The sequence below is a fragment of the Amblyomma maculatum genome, chromosome 6, assembly GCF_055883805.1.
Source record: "Amblyomma maculatum isolate TAMU_Amacu chromosome 6, ASM5588380v1, whole genome shotgun sequence".
In the NCBI taxonomy this organism is placed as follows: Eukaryota; Metazoa; Arthropoda; class Arachnida; order Ixodida; family Ixodidae; genus Amblyomma; species Amblyomma maculatum.
The window spans coordinates 77,848,553-77,873,396 of NC_139349.1; the positions used below are offsets into that span (position 1 = coordinate 77,848,553).

General features: G+C 48.9%; 1 protein-coding gene across 1 annotated transcript in view; it reads left to right on the forward strand.

Annotated features, from left to right (window-relative positions):
- Nucleotides 1-306: 306 nt before the first annotated feature.
- The window catches only part of LOC146186062 (uncharacterized), a 41,107-nt gene continuing 16,569 nt past the window's right edge, over nucleotides 307-24,844 (forward strand). Inside the window, exon 1 of the mRNA XM_084606978.1 lies at nucleotides 307-805. Coding sequence (XP_084463104.1) covers nucleotides 674-805 — 132 coding nt within the window. The 5' untranslated portion in view covers nucleotides 307-673. The remainder of the gene's footprint in view (nucleotides 806-24,844) is intronic.

Genomic DNA, 24,844 nt, shown 5'->3' on the forward strand with positions numbered 1-24,844 from the left:
AGCTTCTGTCCTTCAAAGATGAACAAAATATAATGCCCCATCCCTCGACCGCAGGAGAAGGCAAGGGTTTGGCCTATTCTGCACCGAACGACGACTACGAGAGAAGGCAATGCCCCGTCCCTCGACCGCAGGAGAAGGCAAGGGTTTGGCCTATTCTGCACCGAACGACGACTACGAGAGAAGGGCCCGTCTATGCGTCAGCCGTCTCGACGCGGCGGGATCTAGCTTTCGCCGCGTGATAGCGGCGGCCCAAGAAAGGGCGAGCGAGCGAGAGGAGTGGGTAGGACGGAAGAGGAACTCGACATGGGCGCTCACTCACTCGCCCAGAGAGAACCGCACGCTGGAGTCGGTCGGCTCAGCGCACTCGACAGCGAGCGACGGCACGCCGCGCCCACACCGCGCTACGCGGCACCTGAGCGAAGAGAAGCAAGCTCTTCAGATACTACCTGTAAGGAGACAGCACGAAAGCAACGGGCCCGGCTGTTCGCTGTGTGTGCTGCTGTCTTCCATAAGTGCGTGCTGGCTGCAAGCCCTCGATACAACACGAATGGCAGTGAGAAATTCGTCTTGCCGCACAGTGGTGCGCGGTGTCGTGTGGTGAGCGGGAGACGCCCTTGTGCAATAAGCGCCGTGAATGGTGTTCTAAGCGGAGCGGGGACTAAGGCGGGCAAGGATGGCTGACCAGGAAGCCGCGGGCACGTCAGGTAACAGCAACGGCCACAGCAACAACCACCACCTGCAAACGCAACTTAACAACCACACTGCGCCCGCCAGGACAGCGGAGGACACCTGCTGCCCTGAAGATGTGAGTGCGAAAGCGAGCTAAATCGCGCGCTGGTTCGGTGCAGCGTACGCGGTATATAGCGGATGTTCTAACGGCGTGTGTGCCCGTACCGGTACGCTTGCCCGCATACAGACGCCAGCCGGGAGCGACCTTCACGGATGAACGCATGCGCACGATCGGGAGCCGGCCGAACGTCGCTCATACCGGCATTGTGCGCGACGCTAAATGGATGGATTCCGCTGACGCCTCGTTTGCCTTTTGCTAGCCGCGGTGATGTATCGCTGTGTATGGCAGTGGACCCGCTAGATTTTTTTTCGAAGGGGCAGGCGTAGCGGTTCATTACTCGGGACCTTGTAGAGTTGCTATAACACATTAAGAAGTCCTTTCGGTCCTTTCCTATTTTTTTAGAGCGATATACTTTGGAACCCTTTTGTGTCATTTTAAAATTTGGCAATCATGACGTGTAGATGGGAGCCATAAGACCCGCCGCGGTGTCTCAGTGGTTAGGGCGCTGAACTACTCAGCCGGGGTACCAGGGTTCGAATCCGACCGCTGCTCCCGCGTTCATATGAAGGCGAAACTCAATGTGCCCGTGTACTGTGCAATGTCAGTGAACGATAACAAACTTCAGCGGTCGAAATTGTCCGTTCTCCACACTCGTGGCTAGCCTGAGTCGCTTCGTGACGTTAAACCCCATAAACTGTAAATGAAACTTGTTTGCGGTAAATATTGCGATTGCTGCGTGACGGAGGCGCATTGGGTATCACTAATTCCGTTTGAAGGGCACTTTAAGGATTAGAAAAAAAAAAAGAAAGAGAGAAAACGCTATATTTCTGCCTACACACTGGTGTGTTATGCAGCCTCCGATGCGATCAACGGCTACATATTCTAAACGTGCGATGGTATATATGTTGCTGCTCGTCCCTCATGGACATCCACTTAAGCTACAAATTACGCTCGTTGTATATATGTGTAGCGTTCGCGCACTAATGTTGGCCGCGAGCAAGGCCGTTTTTGTTACGCAAGTTCTTTTCTCGAGAGGCGAGGAGGAAATACGGGCGTCCTTTGTGTGCATCTAGCAGTCGGCGCAACCTTGAAGTTCCGAAAGAAAAGGGTGATGTTATGCCATCGGTAAGCTACGTAAACTCATCCAAGGTTCGTCGTCGTCGTCTGGGCAGCTTTCATTCAGAGTCGATGATGTGTGCGGTACTACGTACCCCTCTCAAGTCGGGCGCGATTTTTTGCGTGCGTTGTTTCTTGATCTCGTCGTCTGCTCGGCTTTCCTCTCCGCTTGGCCTTGAACAATGGCGGAAAAGTTTCTGCTTGCTCAAAATGATGCGCTGAGCACTGGCAAGTGGAAACCCGACGTGTCCGCGTTCGTTAACGCATTTTAGCGAGGGAGCATTAAACTGGTAAGAGAAACATAACAATTAAGTAAAAAAAAATAAAAACAGCACGCATCAAGATGCGTGACGCCGTACTCACCGGCACCAATAAAGTAACACTGTTGCAGTTACCAGAACCGGTATTCATTACACGAAGGCCGAGCGTAATCGATGCTAATAGGGGGAAAGTGGCAATTTCCGGTCGGTGTATGACACCTTCCGAGTGCGGGGAAGACGATGCGTGTGTGTGCTTAGGTTCGGTGCCTCCGGAGCTCATCTGTATCGAACATTAATTTTCCTTTGACCTTTTAAATTTTTAAAGGAAATGTCGCTTGTTTGTCTAAAACGAAACCCAGTTCTGGGCTGGAAGTGGCAGTGATCAGTCGAAATTTCGACACAACTTTTCGCTATCGCGGAAATTAAACGGTAATCCCACGAGGTGCGCGGCCGATAGCGAACTGATGCATTTTACGTCTATACTCCTGTCAAAAGCCTGCCACCCAAGCTGGCAGTATGTTTCTAAATAAATAAATCAATAACGCAAAAACTAAGTCACTTGACAGACATGACGTTGTTTTCAAGGTGTACCTGTGTTTAAGTGTTTAAACTTTTCTTCTGTCACGCCACTTCGTGAAGTAATCTGTGATCATAGTTACGCAGGGTGTTTCAGTTAACAAGTATTTGAAAATGCAGGCGTGCATTTAGTGAGAACTAATTTCCAAAAGCATTTTAGACTGAGTACACGGTTGTGTAGTGAAGGCCCATTAATGACTTCAACTATAGACTCGTGAGGTCAATTCGTATCGTAAGTTCGAGAGGGTCACGATCAAGAAACTTACGCACCGCATTTTCACACGAAGACATAATTTAATAATTAATGTTTGTTTGTTTTTACTGTACATGCTTTCTATGCCCTCTTTATATAGCACCAGGACACCATCTGAGAAGGTGCATAATTTTGCCTTTATCGTGTGCGACACAGACATGTAAATGTAAGCTAACATCATGGAAATAGGGACACGTAACACAATTCATGGATAGGTAGGTTTGCGTATCGATCGCTGTATGTTCAATACACTTATCTTGCAAACAACGTGATCCTGCCTGCACAGCCTCAGGACACTTGTTTGTACTTCATCCAATTATCCGCGTGTATAAAACACGGACTCAGCTGCGACCAACACCATGACTACGACCCTGCAGGCGCGAGTAGCGACGGGATCTGCGCGCCGCTGGAGTATTTGTAGAAGGTTCTTACGCATTGTTACGACCTTACCGTTCCCTCTCAGCCTGAGTTAAAAGTTTTCGCTACAAAAACGACGTAATCGAAAATATATTTCGACGTTGTGCATTTTACGTGAGCTTCATCGTCACTTGCTACCCTTAAACATGTATAGTCGATTAGTTTTATCTCGCTATATACCATTTGGACGAGAGATGAAAGTAAGAGCGACCGCCAGCAAGCATTGTAATTCTTCACCTTTATTAACGCGATAGGGTAATCTGGCGTGAGCATTGTCGGTGTGGTGAGCGAAAAATCACAGGAATACACGTCTGGCAGGTGACCGGTCCTGATTGGTCGGTAGGTTGCGTGACGTCACGATACCACATGACATGAACGAGTTTGCAGGATCTGCCAAATCCGGGAGCACCTTCCAGATGAAAGGTTCAGATGGGGATCGAATCCTTTGGGACTCTTGGATCCTGAGTCGTACACGCTGTAAAATTAATCGCTCCCTTAAAAGTAAATTTCCGTGTCTATAACTCACACCTCCCAGACACTTCCAGGAAACACACCCTTCGAAAGGGTGCAATGTTGCTTGTTGCACCCGTTAAAAGGGAGCATCAGTAACTCAATGCACCCTTTCAGGATGGTGTGAGTTATAGACACGGAAAGGGAGCGATTTTGTTTACAGTATACGCTACGCATAGGCCACGCAGGCACGTTCATACAATGCCGAGTGGTCTTTCGCGTAATGTATGGTAGCTTAGGGTTGTACGCTATATGTGCAAGTTAATGAAGGCAAACACTCTTTCTGCAAGACGCGCCACTCCTTTTCAAACGCTTGTTAGACGAGAACAACAGACACTGCATGGCGAAGGGTGTTTGGTGGTTGCGGACAACTGGGCACATTGAATAAATAGAGTGAAAATAGAAAGCTAGATAGAAAGAGTGAAAAAAGAGCGTGTTTTGCTTTTGTTTGCGCTAGTGACTTTCAAAACTACGACGGTGTTTTAGCCGGAAACAGAATTACGCCGTGCGCGACGACACAAGAGCATGTACAGTTAACGGCTCGTCAAATATTTTCCTCACCTATGGGGCTGAAACGTGGAGGCTAACCAAGAGAGTTCTACTTAAGTTGAGGACAACCCAGAGGGCTATGGAACGAAAAATGGTAGGGGTAACTTTAAGAGACAGGAAGCGTGCAGAGTGGGTCAGAGAAATAACTCAAGTTACCGACATTCTAGTGGAAATTAAGAAGAAATGGGCATGGGCAGGACATGTAGTGCGAAGAGAGGATAACCGATGGTCGCTTAGGGTTACAAACTGGATTCCAGGGGAAGGAAAGCGTGGCAGGGGGCGGCAGAAAGTTAGGTGGGCGGATGAGGTTAAGAAGTTCGCAAGGGTCAAGTGGATGCAGCTAGCACAGAACCGGGCTAAGTGGAGAAATATGGGAGAGGCCTTCGCCCTGCAGTGGGTATAGTCAGGCTGATGATGATGATGATGACGATGATGAAATATTTTCCCGCAGCTGTCGTCACTGCCTTTGTGTCGGTGCTGATGGTTCAAAGCGATGACACCGAATGACCCTGGGTAAAGCTACAGGCTTTATGCAACGCCTAAGACCTGCAAAATACTTTACTGCACTTGACATTTTTTCGCCAACTCCCAATGCTGAATTTTTTTTTTATGCTTGTTTGTTCAAAGAATTTTTTGCTCAAATATAAACAAAGAAATGTAGCGCGGCGTCAGTTGCATAACGAGGTCCCGTTCGCCCATACACATCCGTTGCTCGGCCGCGCCCGGTCTCGCCTCCGCGCATCCGGCGGTGCGTGCCCTGGCGATGACGCCAGCGCCGTGGGAGCCTGCACGCAAGGACAGCGCGGGATCCACAGGGGTGAGGACAGGCGCGCTCGGTTATACGTCAATCACGATGCCAGCTAATGAACATTCCGGGGATTCTCGATAGAAGAAGCGAATAAGCTCGTGTGTGGGGTGCTGCTCGCGAGAGCGGCTTATATTGGGTGCGTGGGTGGTCAACCTTGTCGCCTTTCATGCAATTTCCACTGTTGCATATTGTACACATGACGTACTTATACATGAAATTCCGAGAGACTTGAGAGGTGCGTGAATTCATTTTCGCATCAGATTTGGGGCCACTTGTGCAAAAAGAAAATTTAACGAGAAGGGCTCGGAATATAATCAAGGACAATTTATAGCGTAATGGCAGCTTCGTCCTAAGAATGCGCTAGAACAAAGTATTTATTCTTTACAGAGGGTCGGGTGAAAGACCCATTTGCCAACCAGTTCACTCCACTTAAGCCGAGCTCCAGGCCAGGGAAAACCTTGTAATCCTTGTATCACAGGTGGGTGTCCATTGGTGGCGCTAAGGATCGAAGGCGAATGAGGCCGTGGAAAAGCTGCGGTTGGTAATTGTGTTCGTTGAGGGATAGAAGAAGAGCAGCCTGGAAACGGAAAGCAAACCCAAGATCATACATCCATAAAGGAAGAAGAAATGGTCGTGTGCAAGGCATGCAATCCAGATATATTTAAGAGTGAATCTGAAGTGAATGGGATCATTGAGAGTGAAGTGTAAACATGAACCCGGAAAGCCTGCAGGCATAGGAATCGAATATCAACTGCAGACGCTTTAGTCCTGCAGTGAATGCGTCCGTAACCTGCATGATGATAACGATCTTAAGCTGACGTGCCGCTTTCAGTGTAAGCAAGCTGTTAACAGAATTCTACCCGTCAGGACCCATCGCCGATAGCGTGCAAGCCACTTTGTCCGTGGCCAGATTCGTCGCTCGTGCGTGCAGTTCAAGGCTGCTGTGGCACTGCCGGCGCATCACAACGCTGCAGAGAGCAAGAACTCAATCTCATATCACTCTCCAGCACTTCAGAGAGTTGTAGAGGCGCCAAAAAAGACAAAAAAATATCGTCGAAGGATATGCAGATGAAAGCTGCACAAATTGCTGCGTCAAAGTGGCCCACTTGCTGTTCCCAAAAGCAGTGCACGCCGAAGTCTTGTACGCCTATAATAGCGGCCGGTTAACGCTCCCCCTCCAGTCCAAACGAAATACTGTTTGAGTATTATTTACTGATATCAGAATACCGCCCATCCGAATTGAAATTATTACAGGTTATATGAGCACCACCGACGCGTATTTTAGCCAAGGCGTTTACCGAACCAAGTGGAGGCACGCACATCACGTTTCTGCGCCCTTATAACTGTTCTGTTTCAGCAGCTTCGGAGGTGTGCAGCAAAAAGTACGTAACGGCGCTGCCATCCATTCACCGCCAAGCTAAAAGCCAGCCGTGAACCTCTCCCAGTTCGCGTCGGCCCACGCCACTGGCGCTACATCGCCGTCTCCTGGCCACTCCACGTAGGGCAGCGTGGGAGTCGCTCGCATATGCGGACCATTGCCGTGGACGTCGCGCCGCACTCGCCGCCGCCCCCGGACTAGGTGTGTGCGTGAATGAGGGGGAAGGGGGGGGGGGGGGGGAGAGAGACAGGGCCGTGCGGTTCCCGTTCTGCATACACTGTGTGTATGCCCGCACGCAGACACGCTGCGGCAAAAAAGCGTATGTTGCCATTGAGGAAGAGGAGAGTGAGCCAGGCACGACGACCAGATGGTGCCGCTGCCGTGGCACGCGCGCGCAAGACGACCAGAAAGTGGGTCGCATCCGAGCGCCAAGGTCTTTTCCTCCGGCCGTGCCGCAAGCAGTTGGTAGCCGAGTGTTTAGCGCTGAGGACCGTGTCCGCCTCCCCACCTCCTTCTCCTGCCCGTGCCTGCTTCTTGCTCCTGAGGACCCTTTTGTTCCAGTCTTTCACTCAAGGAAGGCACGACGCATCTTTCAGACCAAAGACATCTCCGATCACTGAACCCGTTACCGCCCATTCCAATTTTCTGGTTTAAGAGGGGGCGAGAAATGTCCTCCTCCAGCTGCTCAGAGCCTGCTTGTTAATCCATCCCTGCGATTAATACTGCCGTATACCTGCTTATAGAAGGACATATGGTGCAGAAAGCTATGTAGGTAGAGATAGCTTCGGTGAAGTTTTACATAGAAAGACTGCGAGCGCACAGGAAAATCTGCTTTGAGTCATCTGAAGCAGGCGGCGACAGCAGGAGATCAAAAGTAGTTGGTCCAACCGTTGCACACTGCGGCGAAGCATATACTTCCTCCCACCGATTTATCGCGTTGCTTGCCTCTCCAGGAAATGTGAGCCCCCTTAATTTTTTTTCTTCGTGAAGTAAAGCTGCTTCCCTCGAGACGACGCATCAAAGTGGATTTGGCCAAGCCTTTACATTCTTGGGCCTAAGAAACGTTTTAACTGAGCATAGGCGCGTAGAAGCGCTGCGGTAGAACATGAACAACACACATTTTCGGCGGTAATATTTGCCCGCATTCAGTCATAACAGCGTCATAGGAAAAACGTGGGACATAAGTAAAACGGACCGCGTAAATGAGTAAAAATTTCAATAAACCTAGATGGACGTATTTCATTGTCACCCCCTTTGAATCAGAGCAGTTTCTGTGGCGCCATCTTATGCAGCAAATTATACATGGCGATCATATTTAGTTATCACTTAAGCTTCCAGTCGATTTTTTTTCCTATAGAGCCGTCAGAAGGTTGCATTGGAAAGTGGTAGTTTGTAGCCGTATGCGGCTCTTCTTTGTTGTGAAATATATACTGCCTTAGACGAATACCGATAAGAAATATATGAACCAATCTATTTGGTTAGCGCTTGTAGAGGGAGCGTGCCGGTGAGGTAGAGCACGGTCCTTGTTCTGGCACGCATTACAATTGACCTGCGCTTGAGAAGACGCCTACTCGTGCGGCTCGATATTTGAGGGGAAGAGGAGGAGGAAAGAGCTTTAGTGACTCCAAGAACTGAGTCAGGTAAGATGGACTGAGGTTAGGTGACTTTCGGCCACCTAGGGCAACCTGAGGATCTTCCCCTAAGAACGTTGAGTTTAAAAGCTGAACACCTGCGAAGTCTACTGAGCTAAGTGAGCACCGCGTGCTTAACTTTTCCGGCGCCCTGAAAGGTTTTAGCACGTCGCACTAGCCGCAAGCATGTGCTCCCTCATTTGTACAGTCGCCAACGCCACTGAAGGACTATAGAAGTGAACTCACCCCTGACAGCTCGCTGCGTTTGCAAGCTGCTAATTCCCTACTAGTTAATGATGAGGGAACTATAACGAATAAGTCTAGAATTAAACTGAGGGTAGCACAGCGCTGCATGAAAATTAATGTGATAGAAGTAAGTTTGAGAAAGACGGAGAGAGGAAACTTGATAGTCAAGCTTTTTAGGTTTAGGTCATATTTATTTTTTATTCACAGAAATGTATTACAAAAAAATTGTGTTCAGTAAATTGGTACAGAAGGTACCAAAGCGAAGCTGTCGAGGAACCTCCAATGACAAAATGCATAGTACAAATACAAAATGGCAAAAATACAAGGTTACAAATATGTTATAATCCATGAGCAGCAAAGCAGCAATACATAATTAATATAAAAAAAAAACAGTATGATAGCGTGGCTATAGCTCTGCTAATAAATTGATTTCATAATGTACATCCTTCACGTCTACTTTAATCTCTCTTACAATCTACATAAATCAGAGAGGTGCGAACTTCGGTGACATGATCAAATCAGGGCTAATTAAAGAGCAAGCCGGTTGTCAGTGCACTTTAAGCGAGTTGACGCTAATTACATGTGGCGGAAACAGCAGAGAAAGACGGCGCAACGAGGAAATTAGAGAGGCTTGGGTGCAGCAGTGTTTTGGAAAGATGTGGGAGAGGCATTCCTCTTGCAATGGTATACGTGACTGGGATAGCGATGATGATGAGACGACAGCGAGTGCCAGTTCGGGGCGAAGAACGGTGTTGGGGACGTGCACCTTTCGCGCCGCGTGGAAACGCCACTGTCGCAGGCTGAGTCAACAATAGCTCGGCTACTCCGCGCTTTGCTGCGTGTCCCACCACCACAAAGCACATCCCGGAAACTCGCGACAGTGAACTCGTGCGTGTGCCCAGCCGCCGAGAGCGCGCAAGGCAAGCCAGAAATGTCGTTCACGCGCACTCATCCTCCCACGCTTTTTACCTTATGGGGGTGAAGCGGTGCGGCTGGAAAGTGTGGTCCGGCGAGGTGCATGGTGGCTTTGGTAGGCGCAGGTGCGGGGACACGCGCAACGTGTCATACCGATCGGCGCATAAAAACGGCCCAAGTCATCGTCTGCCATTCTCTCCCTTCTTCCTTCCTGCCCTTTCTTCTGTACTGTTACACAGCATGAAAGCTCTCTCCTCTCCTCCTCCTCTCTCCTCTTACAGCACACCAGATATACGATCAAGCACGACAGCACAACATTGCATATGGCAGTGAGAGCGGCCTACTTCGATTAGTGAGAGGCCGGCTAAAGACAAGCATCTCAGAAGGATGTGAAGAACCAAGAGATTGCTTCTTCACCTACACCCCCATCCTTTCAGATTCCATAATTCCCCAAACGGCAGCAGAGATACATCCCTACCGTTACATTAAAGGCATTCATTCTCCGTTCACTACACCCTATTACTCGCCCATTCCATCTTCAGCTTTTCCGCTGCTAGGTTTTGCTCATAATCGTCTTGCCAGCTCATCCTGCTTCGTCTCTCGTCGGTTCCTAGTCCTACCAGCTTCATGTTTCGCCACCATCCTTACGATGCATTCGCCTTCCCTCCACATTACGTGACCATATGACCACACCATGGCGGCCTTCTTGAAATTTTCGATTAATGTATGCAACCTTGACTTTATAGGCATGTGCAGGGTTCTGCATCAGGGGTAGCCAAGGTCCATCTGCACTTTCAAAAATGACGGCATAGGTGCGACAGAGTGAATGTACGAGACGACTTGGCGCCCCTCTGAGATGATTAGGGAGGGGAGCCCCCCCCCCCCCCCCCCCACCCCGCCCTCTTCCTGTGTGCACGCCATGTTTGACTTTCCTTCGTTTATGATCGTTCCGGACTCAACTCTGCTTTCTTTTAACTCTGCACATCCATCTCAGCATCCTCGTTCCTGAAGGTTTATTGTTGTCAATGCTGCCCGTTAGTTCCGTGCATGTCCTCGCCATTATTCTGTGACCTTGGCCCTTCAGCTTAATCGTCTTAACCGAACGTTATCTTAAACGACACCAGATATTCTACCGGTGAATTCTCTCGCTGTCCCATTCATAAAATGCCAAACGAATTAAGGTACTTCAAATGCATTCTATCTCGATTATGGTACTCCGCGATTAAGCTGCTCCGCTGTTTAGGTTACGATGCGATAGCCATCTGCGGCTCCCTTGTGCAGGTTCTTGTTCGTGTACACGGGCTTTGCAACTCGCTCATTCACTATAATACATTAATATGTGCCTCTGTTATCTCACACATCATTCACGTACGGAATTATAAGCTGTCCCATTATGTGATAGACCACTGACACATCTCCGTGGACATCTGAACCGCACGCACTGTAAGGAAATGGAGGAAGGTGAGAATCATTGAAGAGAGATTTTGAAAGGGGTGCCCTAGTGGAGGGCTCGGCGGTAATTTGCACTGACATCGCACGCAGCATACGGACGCATTTGAACGCCTCCTTAATCGAAACGCGGCTGCCGCGGTCGGGTTCGAGCCCTTATACTAAGGGGTGGTAGGCGGCTGTGGATTGTTTTCGTCGTTTTGCGACATCAGGGAGTGGAGGGGGAGCGGTGAGCGTTGCATTGGCGTCGCGCGTCTGTGCCCACATGAACATGTGGGCACATGAACACATGAACTCTAGGCGAACTACAAGCGCTGCGCCAAAAGATACCAAACCTCGTGCCTAGTGTATGCACTTTACTGTCATGAAAAAGAACGGATAGAAAGAATTCAGGACACAAACAAAAGACAGTCGTGCGCGGCCCATGGCGACCCGTCGTCGTGCACGGCAACGTTCGCCCGTCGTCGCGCGTGCGTTGGCGGCAGCAGCAGCAGTTGCGACGCCTGCTCCAAGGACGCGCGTTTCTGTTTTCCCTTTCCGCGCTGGGCCAAATGAGCGTGTCTTTATCCTGTCGAGCGGAACACTCCGTGGTCCGTTTCGGGCGGCCTGACTTTTTGGAGGCATAAAGGGGGGATATAGCAGCGTGAGAAGCGGCGCCTCCCCTTGATACAAAACCAGAAAAACAAAGCGCAGTTTGTGTCAACGTTTTTCTATGTGGCGTCGTATTCATGAAATTACGTGCGCTAGATACGTTTCTAACATCTTTACGTGCATGCACATTTACAACACGTGCAGGCCACTAGCAGGCCCAACTCGCAAGGATGAAAAATCGAGCAATATGCCTGCGACTGTCGCGTTTCGACCAATGCGACCGTTTGCGATCGACCGAAACGTTCGCACAACCTCTGCGAGTCGCAAGTGTCGGACCTTGTCATTACTGCTGTCATACTTCATGGGCACCTGAACCACGCCTTAAGGGAAGATTGATTGATTTATAGGAAGGGAAAGGCGCGGTAACTGCCTCACTTGTTTTATTGTGGACACCTCAACCGCGCCGTAAGGGAAGGGGGAAGGTGGGAGTGAAAGTGGAAAGAGAGAAAGAGGAGCCGTAGTAGAGGGCTACGGAGTAATTTCGACCACCTGGGGATCTTTAACGTGCGTTGACATCGCACAGCACACGGACGCCTCTTCGTTTCGCATTCATCGAAACGCAGCCGCCGAGGTCGGGTTCGAACTCGGGTACTCCGGCACAGTGGTCGGGCGTCTTACCACTGCACCACCCGGCCGGCGGGGCCGCCTTAAGGGAAGAAAGGAAGATGGGATTGAAAGAAGATAGAAAGAGGTGCCTAGCGGAGAGCTGTGTAATAATGTCGACCAGGGCCCGCTTGCACGAACGTGAGGCTATAAGTCCAGTCTTAAGACTGAGTCTAGTCTTATCCGAATCTAAAATAAGACTGGGCTTCCCGGCGGCCGCCGGGCGCTTTCATATCTTCAACGTGCATTGACGTCGCACTGCACACGGACGCCTGCGTTTCGCCTCCATCGAAACGCAGCTGCCGCGGTCCGACCTGGATAACCCTATTCAGTTTGGTTTGGGGTGCTTGTCCCAAAGAGACTCGTGCTATGAGAGACGCCGGATAGTGGAGGGCTCCAGGGCTCCGAAAATTTGGACCACAGGCGATCCTTTAACGTGCATTGACATCGGGGCGCCTTGCTTTTTGCCCCCATCAAAAAGCGACCGCCACGGCCGGGATGTAACCAAAATTCAGAATAACGCGTCGGGAAAAAATGCGCGCACTATTTAGCATCAAAACTGCGACGCAACCGCTCCTTGTACTCTGCATGCAGCTTTTTGGGTGGCGTCGTAACCGTTTCGCTTACCATCCAGCATCGAGTTTCAGGTTCAAGTTTCATGGTTTCTTTTTATTGATGGAAACGGATTACAAAAGTTAGTGTTAGCTGAATTGGTACAGTGATGCCCGAAAGCGAAGACGTCAGGAGGATCTAGAACAATATGCCTAGCACAAATGCACAAAATTACACGAATGCAGTGTTAAAATCCATGTTTTGATGTTATCATTTAAAAGCCTGGATGGCTGAATTGTTTTAATGAACGAGGATGATGGGTTACATACCGTTGTAGCTGAAACAAAGGCGTTCGTTTACCATAGTTAATGACGGCTAGTTTTAGACAGGGATTCGAACTGACGACATATGTACCTTGAACTGTATGCCGGTCATTGTAAGTGTAGGTGTCCATCGAGCATTAAGACACTACGCCTTCCTTTGCTTAAAGCAACTAAAGAAGTTTAGCAATTTGCCAAACACTGTGCCAGCCCAGCAATGCCAAAAAATCGCGAAATGAAAAAACAGTGCTAAAGGCGCTATCACACAAGAATAAACTAATTTGCTGACGGAATTGCGTGTGTGGTATCCTCAGTCCAGGATTCAATGGCTTGGACTGCCTCCTGGACCTGGTGAGAAGCTTGCGTTGAGAGATAGGCCCATGTGGGCCAGCTCCGTCTCCCACTCCGTTTGGCAGAGTGCTTGTTTTATATTTATCTTATCGTTGTTTGCAATTCCATGTCATGCGAATGATGCGGTGCATGTTGGTGTTGAATTTTTCGGGTCAGATTTTGTCGTACTTTGCTAGGTTGTAGCCATGTGGTACCGAAGTACCACAGGCTACAGGCTATATATAGCCTGTATATGTTCCTCCAGGGTACCACCTTCTGTCTGCTGAGGTTTTTGTGTGGCTCTGCGTATCGTCTCCTTCCTGATTTGAAGTATTCCATTAGTTGCTCACATGTGAGAGGGGTTGACGGCTTTCGAACGAAACGTGCGCGCTGACTGTGCATGCCCAAGTTGGCGGCCGCCGTTCTTTTCGACAGGCTGCGCAATGTACAAAATATTTCGGGTCGGATAAGTCACCTGACGTGGAGAAAGGAAATCCACCGTTAACGGTCTGACCTGATAGCGTTTCACACACACGGACAATTTTCTTACGTTTTTTAAATTTTTAATCTCATTTTTTTATTTCATTTATTTTTTAATGTTCTTAAATTTTTATACACAAATACTTAGCATCAGCGAACACTTCATTTCCATTCCGAGCATTTGACACCTTTGAATTCCCTTTTTACAATTTTGCATTTTTTCGTCAAATATTTCGGTTAATCAATTTACCATTTACACACTCCAAATTTTCTTTATTAGCATCATCAAGCATTGACTTTTCATTCTGAGCATTTTAACAGCTTTGAACCCCCCTTTTTCCATTCCTTTATTTCATCAATTATTTACAATGATTTCATTGACTCGTCATCGCCTATCACACAATAATCAATCATCAATCACTACAGCCACAAATTACCATGATGCGACTTTTTTCGCACAGCCCCTATTGTTTCTGACACGCGATGCCGACAACTACGACGCCGACGGCTTTCCGCGAGGTCGGAGCTGACGGGACCGCCTCTCGATCCATGGCTGCGTTTTCTTTATAACCTAGTGCTGGGTTTCCTTAGAAAGTCCATACCATTTGTTAAAGGTCTCCATTGCGGCCACAGAAAGTGCATTCAGCTGAAAAAGAATCTGAGCTAACTGCGCGCGCTTTAGATGGGCTGTTGCAGAACAGTGTAAACGCCTGAGGTGACACTCCTCTGATTTATCGAGTTCTTTAGCAGCTTCTGGGAATTTTCGTCTCGCTAAACGAAGTATCTCGAGTTTTGTAGTGGAGGGGCTGGGGTGGCCATGTGAGGGTAGTAATGAGGGATCCCGGGAGAGGAATGCTCGGGCTGCGGCGTGTGCACGCTCGCTTCCTTACGCCCCCTGATGACCAGGATAATCTTCCTCAATATATTTCCTCGCAGTAGTGCAAACTTACACGTGTACCGTGAACTTCTTTGTGAAAACGCAACTTTCGTGTTATACCACATGGTAACCGGAGTTTTATTCAAACAGACGCGCGCAATGGGCATCCACCGCGTCAGAATTTGTTCGTGCCCAAAAGTGCTAGGGCAGAGGTATATATACGCTTCGACTGCTTCGCGTCGGAATGTCAGATCGGCCGTCCCTGCATAGAACGTACGCTGTAACTAGGAAAACGCACAACGAGGACCGCCAAAGACGTCCTCCCCGGGATATATAGCGAAGATCGAGAACGCCTACCGCCAGAGCCGTTTTTGTCGAACTGACCGGACGACATTCCGCGCGCGGTGGCAAAGACCCGAGTAGAAAAAGCCTCCAAAGGCTCGGACTCCCATCTGCCGACGTGAGACGAATCTCCAGGGAGTGTCGTCGTTATCGGCTCCGTGCTGGATGACAGCGCGCAGTATAGATAACAAGGAAAAAGAAAAAGAAAAGAAAAGGGGGGGGGGGGGGCAAATACGGGGTCATTTTGCGTGAGCGGAAGAGGCCATAAATTAAGCATCGGTCCTTGCAGCGATAAGACTTGTTCTTGCCAACGAACAGCGTAGCTTACGAAAAGATGGCAGTGTCAGTCGTTACGTAATCAAACTCGGACAAAGTTGTCCGGCAGCACTCTGCATAGCTGAAGCTGTCGTCTCGTTGGCACTTTAAGTCCGCATTGTTAACATACGCGCGTACTAGCATCTCGCGCATTTCCAGTTCAGTCGTTCAGTCGTGTCCGACTCTTCGTCACCCTATGGACCATGTCACGCCATGCTAGATGACCAAAGTAGCTGAGCTTTAACTTTAGAATTTGACCCTCCAATGGGCAGTCAGGGTTTATGGTCTGTCTTAAATGCCTGCGTACCCCGCAGTATGTAATTTCAGTCATATAAGTGAAATCACAGCCTTCCCTGCACCAGAAATGAAACAGCATTGTTTATTTGTAAGAAACCGCGCTAGTGACCATCACCATTGGTATGCACGCACATACCTTTTAAGCGATAGCTTCTATGCAGCTCGCTCGGTCGAAAAACCGTCGGCGTCGTAGTGGTAGTAGTTGTCGACATCGCGTGTCGGAGACAATCGGGGCCGCGTTAAAAAAATCGCATCATTATAATTTATGGATCTAGTGATTGATAAATTATCGTAACTAATTGATTAATAAAGAAATTAAAAGTGAAAAATTGAACGAAAAAAGAAACGGTTCAGAGGTGTCAAAGTGCTCAAAATGAACAGTAAATGCCTGAAGATGATCAAGAAAACTTAGTGTGTAATAGACGAAAAACTAATTGAAATAATTGAAAAAATGAAAAATTGAAAAATGGGGGATTAAAGCCTTCAGCATGCTCAAAATCAAAAGCTGATTCTTAATGCTGATTAAAAAAATTTAGAGTGTATAAATGATCAATTAATTTAAATTATTGAAAAAATGAAACAGGAAAAAGCAGGGTTCAGAGGTGTCAAGATGCTCAGAATGGAAAGCCAATGTTTGCTGATGAGTATCGATGCATAAAGAAAATTTAGAAAAATAAAAACAATTACAGGATAGAGCAGTGAAAAACATCGTACCTGTGTGTGAAACGCTAGCGCGTCATGCCCTGGACGGCTAAGCGTAAGTGTCCCCCTAATTTTATTTGCTTATTTTTTATTTGACAGTCCAAGCTAGAGTGTAGTCAAGAGGTGAACGGCAGGCTCTGCCGTTCCCTGAGCGACTTGTACGTAGCATTGCTCAGTGTTCGCCACGCCTCCTGGCAGCGAGGAAATCTGTGTGTGTGTGTGTGTGTGTGTGTGTGTGTGTGTGTGTGTGTGTGTGTGTGTGTGTGTGTGTGTGTGTGTGTGTGTGTGTGTGTGTGTGTGTGTGTGTGTGTGTGTGTGTGTGTGTGTGTGTGTGTGTGTGTGTGTGTGTGTGTGTGTGTGTGTGTGTGTGTGTGTGTGTGTGTGTGTGTGTGTGTGTGTGTGTGTGTGTGTGTGTGTGTGTGTGTGTGTGTGTGTGTGTGTGTGTGTGTGTGTGTGTGTGTGTGTGTGTGTGTGTGTGTGTGTGTGTGTGTGTGTGTGTGTGTGTGTGTGTGTGTGTGTGTGTGTGTGTGTGTGTGTGTGTGTGTCATATTCCGTATTATTGACACCACTGCGGACCCTCGTATACATGCTCTACAGATTTAGTCAAGGTGCCGCAGGAAATAAGATCAGAAAAGTGACAAGCATATGTGAAGAATAGGAAACGAAAGAATCAACGATAACCACGATACAGCGTGCACCGGGATGGCTGCGGAGGACCGCGCGCTGCTCATCGCATGCTTCGTGCAACGTCGGGAATCGCTTAGGAAATGTCGGGAAATCGTCCAAGACAATTTTGAAACGCTTAATACCGCTTTAGTGTAAGAAGGCGGCTTCGATGGCTTCACTATTTTCTCTTCTGTCCGCACGAGGCAGCGGAGGTGGCTCAGGCTGTAGCATGCAGGCCCGTGCATTTTCTTTTCCTTCTTTTCCTACAGCCACAACAACAACTGCTGGCGTCACAATTGATGACAACTGTACACGCGATCCAGGGACTCGAACCCGCGACCTTCTTTAGGATTAGAACCAATGGCTTTTATGGAGCCCAAGGCTGCATCATACTTGAATCCATGACCTTTTTTCGGGGCTCGAGCCCATGACCTTCTCTGATGCTGCGGACACACTCTGACCACACATTCTGCATGCAGACGCCTTTCGATGGAGGCGAAACGGAGAGGCGTCCATGTGCTGCGCGATGTCAGTGCACGGTAAAGATCCCCAGGTAGTCTAATTTACTCTGTAGCCATCCACTGCGGTACCTCTTTCTCAATTTCACTTTCACTCCCAACTTCCTCCTTCCCCTTACGGCGCGGTTCAGGTGTCCACAGAGAAGTGAGACATACTGAGACTTCCCTTTCCTACAAAAAATTTACGTTTACAAGTGGGTTAGTTTATAGCCAGGGTTTAACGTCCCAAAGCGGGTCGGGCCATGAGAGACGCAGCACTGGAGGACTCCGGAAAATTTGACTATCTATAGGGTTATTTAACGTTCGCTAACGTTGGACAGGACATAGGCGCCTTGCTTTTCGCCTCTAATTGAAAAGCGGCCACCGCAGCCGGGATTTGATCCCGCGTCCTTGAGTTCAGTATTGTCGAGTGCACTGAGCCAGCGGAGGTGGCTCAGCTACAGAGCCAGTAACAGGCCCGTGCATTTTCTTTTCCTTCTTCCTACAGGCACAACTACAACAACAACAGCCACCGCTGCGAGCAAAAACACACAAGTTATCTCGCTTTTGATGACCACTGTACTATGCACATCGTGCACTTCAACTGCTTCATCGAATTCTTTTTTCTTTCTTTTTTTTTTTCAATTTCACTACGTGCTGTGTAATTACGCAAGACGGTCAACAGCGATGCTCGATGGCTAGAGCGGAGGCCATTCATCTCGGTCGTTTTCCCCGTTCGATATGTTTCCTCGTGCTTTTATAAAGAGCCGAGCGTTTAAAGTAACAGGAAACATGCAAACAAAATAAACATGTAATTCACGATGCCCGAAAGAGATGATTATTATATAGCATAATGCATAAGCGTTCTTAGGTTCGCGTGAAGACCGATCGGCGAAAACAACCTGCATACGTCCCTGGTCTCTTGGCCCTCTGAAAAGAGCGCACCGATAATACACTCCCAGTCGTACGTGCACAACAGCGACGTCGCAGTGCAATTCATCTTGAGTCGCTGACCAGTGCAGCATCTCGCATAATTCGCTAGAGAGAGAGGAACCGTATGCCTATATGTTAGTAGCCCGGGGACAGAGGGGAATTGAGGCGGTGATTATTAAAAAAGAAATGACCCGAAGGCCTGATTGATGAGTCCGCGTGGCGGTGCGGTCGCCCAGAGTGAGCGTGCACCACCGCAGGAGGCAGATTGATTGGAAATGCGAAGCGCAACCTTGCGGAGCGGCAGCGCAGGTTCGCAAAGAGACGGCGCCCCCGCAGTAACCGGCCAATGCGAGGCGGAGGGGGGCACAAGAAGGAGCGGAAGGGTGGAGAGAAGGAAGGGCATTGGGGGGCGCACAGTCCGTGCTCGGAAGTGCCGCAAATTACCGTCTCCCGTGCCGCGCAGCAGCTATGAGCACGCCTGCTGTGAAGGCAGTGCCGCCATGATGCTTCGGGCCATTTGCTTACTGCCGCCTCTGCCGCGAGGGCCACCGCGCTCTCCACTAGGAACACTAAATTAGGCAGCCAAAGACGGCCGCCGAGTGAACGACGGGGAAGCTATTGTGCCTATCAATCCGGCTGGCGCGAGACCGCATGGACGCCGCTCCGCCCTCCCGCCCCATTACCAAGGGCGCTTCTCGATGGCCCCGGGCAGCTGCCGTGTGTCCCCTGTTATAAGGCACGGGCTGGATTGCGCCACGGGCACGGGCTTCGCTTCCGCCACATTAGTGCCTTGTCATTCAGTGAGGCTGCAGCTATGCGCCGTTACCATAATCGACCCACTAATGCAGCCTTTAAGCGGCGGTGCTTTGTTTTAATCGTCGTCATTCTGCAGCGCGTACTGTGTACAGCACCAGCGCAGTATACTATAAAAACCGCCGACTTTCGACAACTCGCCCGGGTATGCAATTACAGGTGACCGGGCCAAATCGTCACTTCCCGTATAAATCGGAAGGTCGAATTAAGCATCTTCGAGTTAACGACGCTCCATAGTTGCTTTCAATTCGCAAGCTGTGAGTGAACTCGAAACGTTTCAAAAGATTGCTTTGCTAAAGCTATACGTGTACAAGGGCCGTGCAGAGAAAGAATAGGTATATGTATATACACTATAGCGCAGGCACTACAGGCGCCTTCACCGACTGAATAATCCACCGGCTCTAGGTTCATAAAGTCTGTGCAGAACTGGACACGCAGGGTGATGACAGTGAGCCCGTTAAGGGAAGCCCACAACCCGTTAGTGTTTTCACGTAGACTTTCCCTTTACTTTTTGGCAGTGTACTTATGTATCAATCACAAGAAAGAGACGCCCTTCTATAAGGGTGAGAAAAAAAGCAGCACTAAATGAGTAACACAAACGAGGAAAACTAATTTTAATTCCGTAATAAGCGGGGTGATAGCTTGTGATGTGTTTCTTGTTTATATAATATAATATAATATAATATAATATAATATAATATAATATAATATAATATAATATAATATAATATAATATAATATAATATAATATAATATAATATAATATAATATAATGTCGAGTAAATGGCTATTTCAAAAGGCGCGCAAGAGCGAATGTCGCTCTGAAGGAACGCCGATATTGTTGATGGGCTGCTATCTGTCTTGAGGCCACCAACAGAGCATGGAGCAGTAGCCTCTTTTTTTCTCGGCCACTGTTGTCCCACAGGCAAACGCCTCCGCAGTCAGAAATATGAATTTACTCGCGCTATATATAGAGCTCGGCTAACAAACCAGTAAAATACACGGCAGCCTGAAGGCTCGTTCTCTAGAAACTCCGGCGTTAGCGTCGTGAACTAAAAATCAAGAGCACGCTTCCGCCTAGTTAGCACGCGACATGGGCGGTCATTGATTGGTCATCAAGCTGTGTGACGTCACGAAACCACTTGACGTGGCCAAGTTGACAGGCTTCCAACTCCGGTATCTTCTTTGAGATGAAGGTGAAATGTGAGTTGAAACCTTCGAGACCCTTATATCCCGAGTCAGGTACGCTGTTAGTACGACTAAGCGGGGCTTTATAGGCATCTACGTCGGGTGGTCTTTCACATAACTTTGACAGTTTACGACTGTATGCTAATGAGCACGTGTGAGCTAACAGAAACACACATTATCAGTTAGTGATTAAATGAGTAGCAAAGTGCATGTAAGCGAACGAGGATCCGCAGGCAGACGCCATTGACCTGTCGTTAATAGTTGCGTTAATTTATAGCTCCGAATTTCTGTTGTGGTTTTGAGTCTACCGGAAGAAGTCCACAGTACAGTAATTCTCTGTGCATCCCTCCCCGGCCGGCCGTTTTGATCCACCTGTGGCCTAAAGGTCTCCCAAGAGGCAGGGACGTGTGCGGCAGAGTTGTGCTAGTACGGATGTCGGGGGAAAGGCAGGCCCAAAGATGCACTGATGAGTGGTATAGATGTTCCCCCATATTCGGTGTAACATACAGTCGACCACCGTTAATACGATCCCCATTAATATGGAATTATTATAAATGTTTCGTAATAGCAAGCCGTTTCAGTGCATTATCGGCCTGTTGATATGGAAATCCGCTGTTCAGGAATGCATTATAGGCTAAGGTGAAAAATGCAAAGCACACACACAGAAGTTCACGTATTTTTGGCGCATTATAGGGGCAGAGATGAAAACAAGCTCTGCACTTTCTCGACTAGATATATAATTTTCCCGTGTATTTTGAATGCTGCACACCATCGAAAAAGAGCGTATGTATAGGTGCGGACATAAGTAAACGGAGCACGCGCTTTTTCGTTTAAACTAAAATCACGTATTCTACACTGGAGATAAGAAACAATATTTCTTCCAGTGAAACGGCACTGCAGCGTCTACTATCGGTTCACACCTACCACAGCTGCCAGTTTCAATTATGCATCGCTTGAAAAATGGTAGAAGGAAAAAGCGTGCTCCGTTTACATGATGCCTAGCCATCACTCTTAACCTTTTCCCATATTGCATGAATGATTCTCAATCAATTCTCTCCACAGCTTGCCCTATGTCGACAGCCGTGTTATGCAGCTATCAATCCACCAAGTGCACAGCAATGTGTACTAAATGTTCGCGCATGTATATACGAATGGTTGCGGTAGAAGATACGTGAGCAAGGCATGAGGCGTCATCATATATGTCCCATGAACCGCAAGAAGCTCCAAACTGCGCCCCTTTATTTTATACATAATGGGGACCAGGGCAATACGATTCCTTCTTATAGATGACTGACTGTGGTCGTTTTTGCTCGGGAACTAGGGAGCGTTTCACGAGAGACAGATATGTAGCACATAGGCTGGTTTGTAAAGTCCACTATACATAGCGACCCGATTATTGGGCTATCTTTACTCTACGTTCTTGTGCGAAATATATCATTCACCTCAAGCATGACAGGTATACACGTAGCTTCAATAAAAAAGGAAAAGCAGTGCCGTAGACAGGCAGTTATTACTGTACACGTATGAGTGAAAGCACACTTCCTCCCTTGCACTGTATAGCTTTAGCCTGGACAAATAATGCCCAAGAGGCAGTTTTAATTTCAGAGTAGGAGTATACAACAAAATTCCATCAAGTGTCAGACGTATAGGAATGCCGAAACTCCATTGTTCTTGCAAAGAGGTTACATCTCGAAGAACGAGAAAGAGCAACAGACGTACACGTATCTGTACGTAGCATAGCAAAGCAGTCAGGACCAAAATGGCTTCCACCCCCTCGCTACTCCATCTGCCCCGCTGTGTCTTCTTTCGGAAACTTCGAGCACGCCCTGTCTCAGAGGTGTGCCGCTCGCAAGCAGAGCGGGGGAGGGGAGAGATCTTCGTGCGCAGACAACGCCCTCTGCCCGAGGCTCTCCTCGGACCACCACCAGCACCACGGCCGCGCGAAAGGCCCTACCACACGGAGACCTAGCAGGGGTCGAGCTGCGTGCCCTAGGGTGCGGCACACCCTGGGGCAGTCCGGCGTGCGCCGGCTTTCCAGCGTGACGGTCTTCTCCTCTGCATCCGAAAAATTACGCCTATAACGTTATTACTTTGGGGACTGAAATTACTCTACTGCCACGTTACAAGAAAAAAAAAGGAAACAAATCACGAGAGTTCGCTTCGTGCTTGAGATTTGGTCTACAACTATATAAACCCGCGGCAACCAGCCTGCCAGAGTGTAGAAAGATTCGAGATACGCGCTGCGCATACCTCTTGTGGAGGGCGCGGAGCCGAGCGTGTTCCTTTTTTATTGCGAAAGCAGTACTGCTCGCAGTTTGAGCCGTCAGCGTGGTCCGGCAGTGACCACCAAGTTGGCAGGAGCTGCCAACTTGGGTCTCTCGTTTCACATGGGACGGTTATGTCAGAATCAGCCTGCTAGGACCCTGGCATTCACCTTACCCCTATAGGCCACTGAGGCACGTTCATACGGCTTGTTTAAAGCGGGGCTTTATATGTGGGCTGGCAGGAGCTGCCAACTTGGGTCTCTCGTTTCACATGGGACGCTTATGTTAGAATCAGCCTGCCAGTTGGTTGGTTCATAGGAAGGGAAAGGCGCAGTATCTGTCACACTTGCTCTGTGGACACCTGAACCGCGCCGTAAGGGAAGGGATGAAGGTGGGAGTGAAAGTGGATAGAGAGAAAGGGGGGCCGTAGTGGAGGGCTACGGAGTAATTTCGACCACCTGGGGATCTTTAACGTGCGCTGACATCGCAAAGCACACGGACGCCACTTCGTTTCGCCTCCATCGAAACGCAGCCGCCGAGGCCGCGGGATTCGATCCCGGGAACTCCGGCACAGTTGGGCGTCTTACCACTGCACCACCCCGGCGGGGCCAGCCTGCCAGGACCTTGGCATTTCGTTACCCCTCTAGGCCACTAAGGCACATTCATACGGCTTGGTTAAAGTGGGGCTTTATGTGTGGGCTGAAGAAGAAGAAGAATGCTCGGTCACCCGCAGCTATTGCTTTCGCTCAATATTCGGTTCAGCAGCGTTCAACTCTTCAATTTTTTCTTACATAGGAATACGTCGGATGAGTGTGGAGCTCTGGTTTCGCAATTGAGAGCCAAATGATTTTTAAATCTGCGTCGAACCTGAAAATGCGTAGCTATAGCTCCTCACTCATAATCCGGGAGAAAACATTTGAATGCGTGCTAAAGAGCTTTCTCCCCATATCAGATTGCTTCTATCCACATAACACACAGCTAGTCGACGACGGCGATCTGGGGCATGATGTTCCCTGGAGTTTGCGCTTCAGACACAGTGCCGCCTGACTTACAGTATTCACGTCTTATAGACAAATGGACACCTTATACAAATTAGGTTATGAGCAGTGGGAGGCAAAGCTGGCTCACACAGAGCTCCCCCTTAAGCGCCAGCTGATCGTTCAGGCCTGGAAGGCCTTAGTCAACGACCCGCGTATTTATTTCATATCAATAAAGTTTACGCTCTCTCTCTCTCTCTTCGTGTTTGTTTTTGCCAGCGTTCAACTCGATTATATGTACACGCATATTTTAGTTTATTCATCTTGACCTGCAACACCCCATCGCGTGCGTGATGCCCAACTGGGCTCTCGGGCAATAAAATTGTGCAGGTCAACGGGCAGGGGCAACCGCGGCCATATTTCTGATGCCTAGCCGACGTATGGGTCGGAGGAGCGGCGCGAGAGCATTCCCAGGCACTCCGAGCCGGCACCGCCGTCCTCTTCGGCCGGTGCTGGGCACGCGGGATTCTACGAAGTATATGAATGAGTGAATGTAGCTAAGATTTTGGACGCAATGTGGGACATTTGCATGTTCTGCTGTCGTTAAGCATTCTTATCAAACCACGCAAATGCGCACGTTAGAGGTCTGCCGAAAAGCGTATGTTTCGCTCGACCGCAGTTTTTTGTGACACGAGACAGAGCTGGGCGGTCTCCAAAAGCGAGAGGGAGAGAGAGTTCTCTGTTGTAAGAGGCGTACCGCGCGCGGACAAGACAGCGGACATCCGGCGCCTTTCGAGAGAATAACGTGGGGAGGGTGGAAGGCGAGGAACACCAGAGTCACGGAGTAGCGCACGCGGCTACGCGGTGGATGTTATATAGCTGAGCACACATAGCACACACGCCGAAAACCGCGCCAGTGAGCGAGAGACAACACTTCTTCCGACAGGATCTATGGACAGGTGCTTACGGCGTTTTCGCCACGGCTTGATGTTCTTTTGAACACAACGGATGCACAAACTCAAAACAGCGTGCTTCACAATTCTGTATAATGGGGGCGCGGTATAGAACTGGTGGCCAAAGCTTACTGTTTTCGGAATTGTTTCTTCAGCAAGAGGGAGGACGACAGGAAGCTGGGGGAG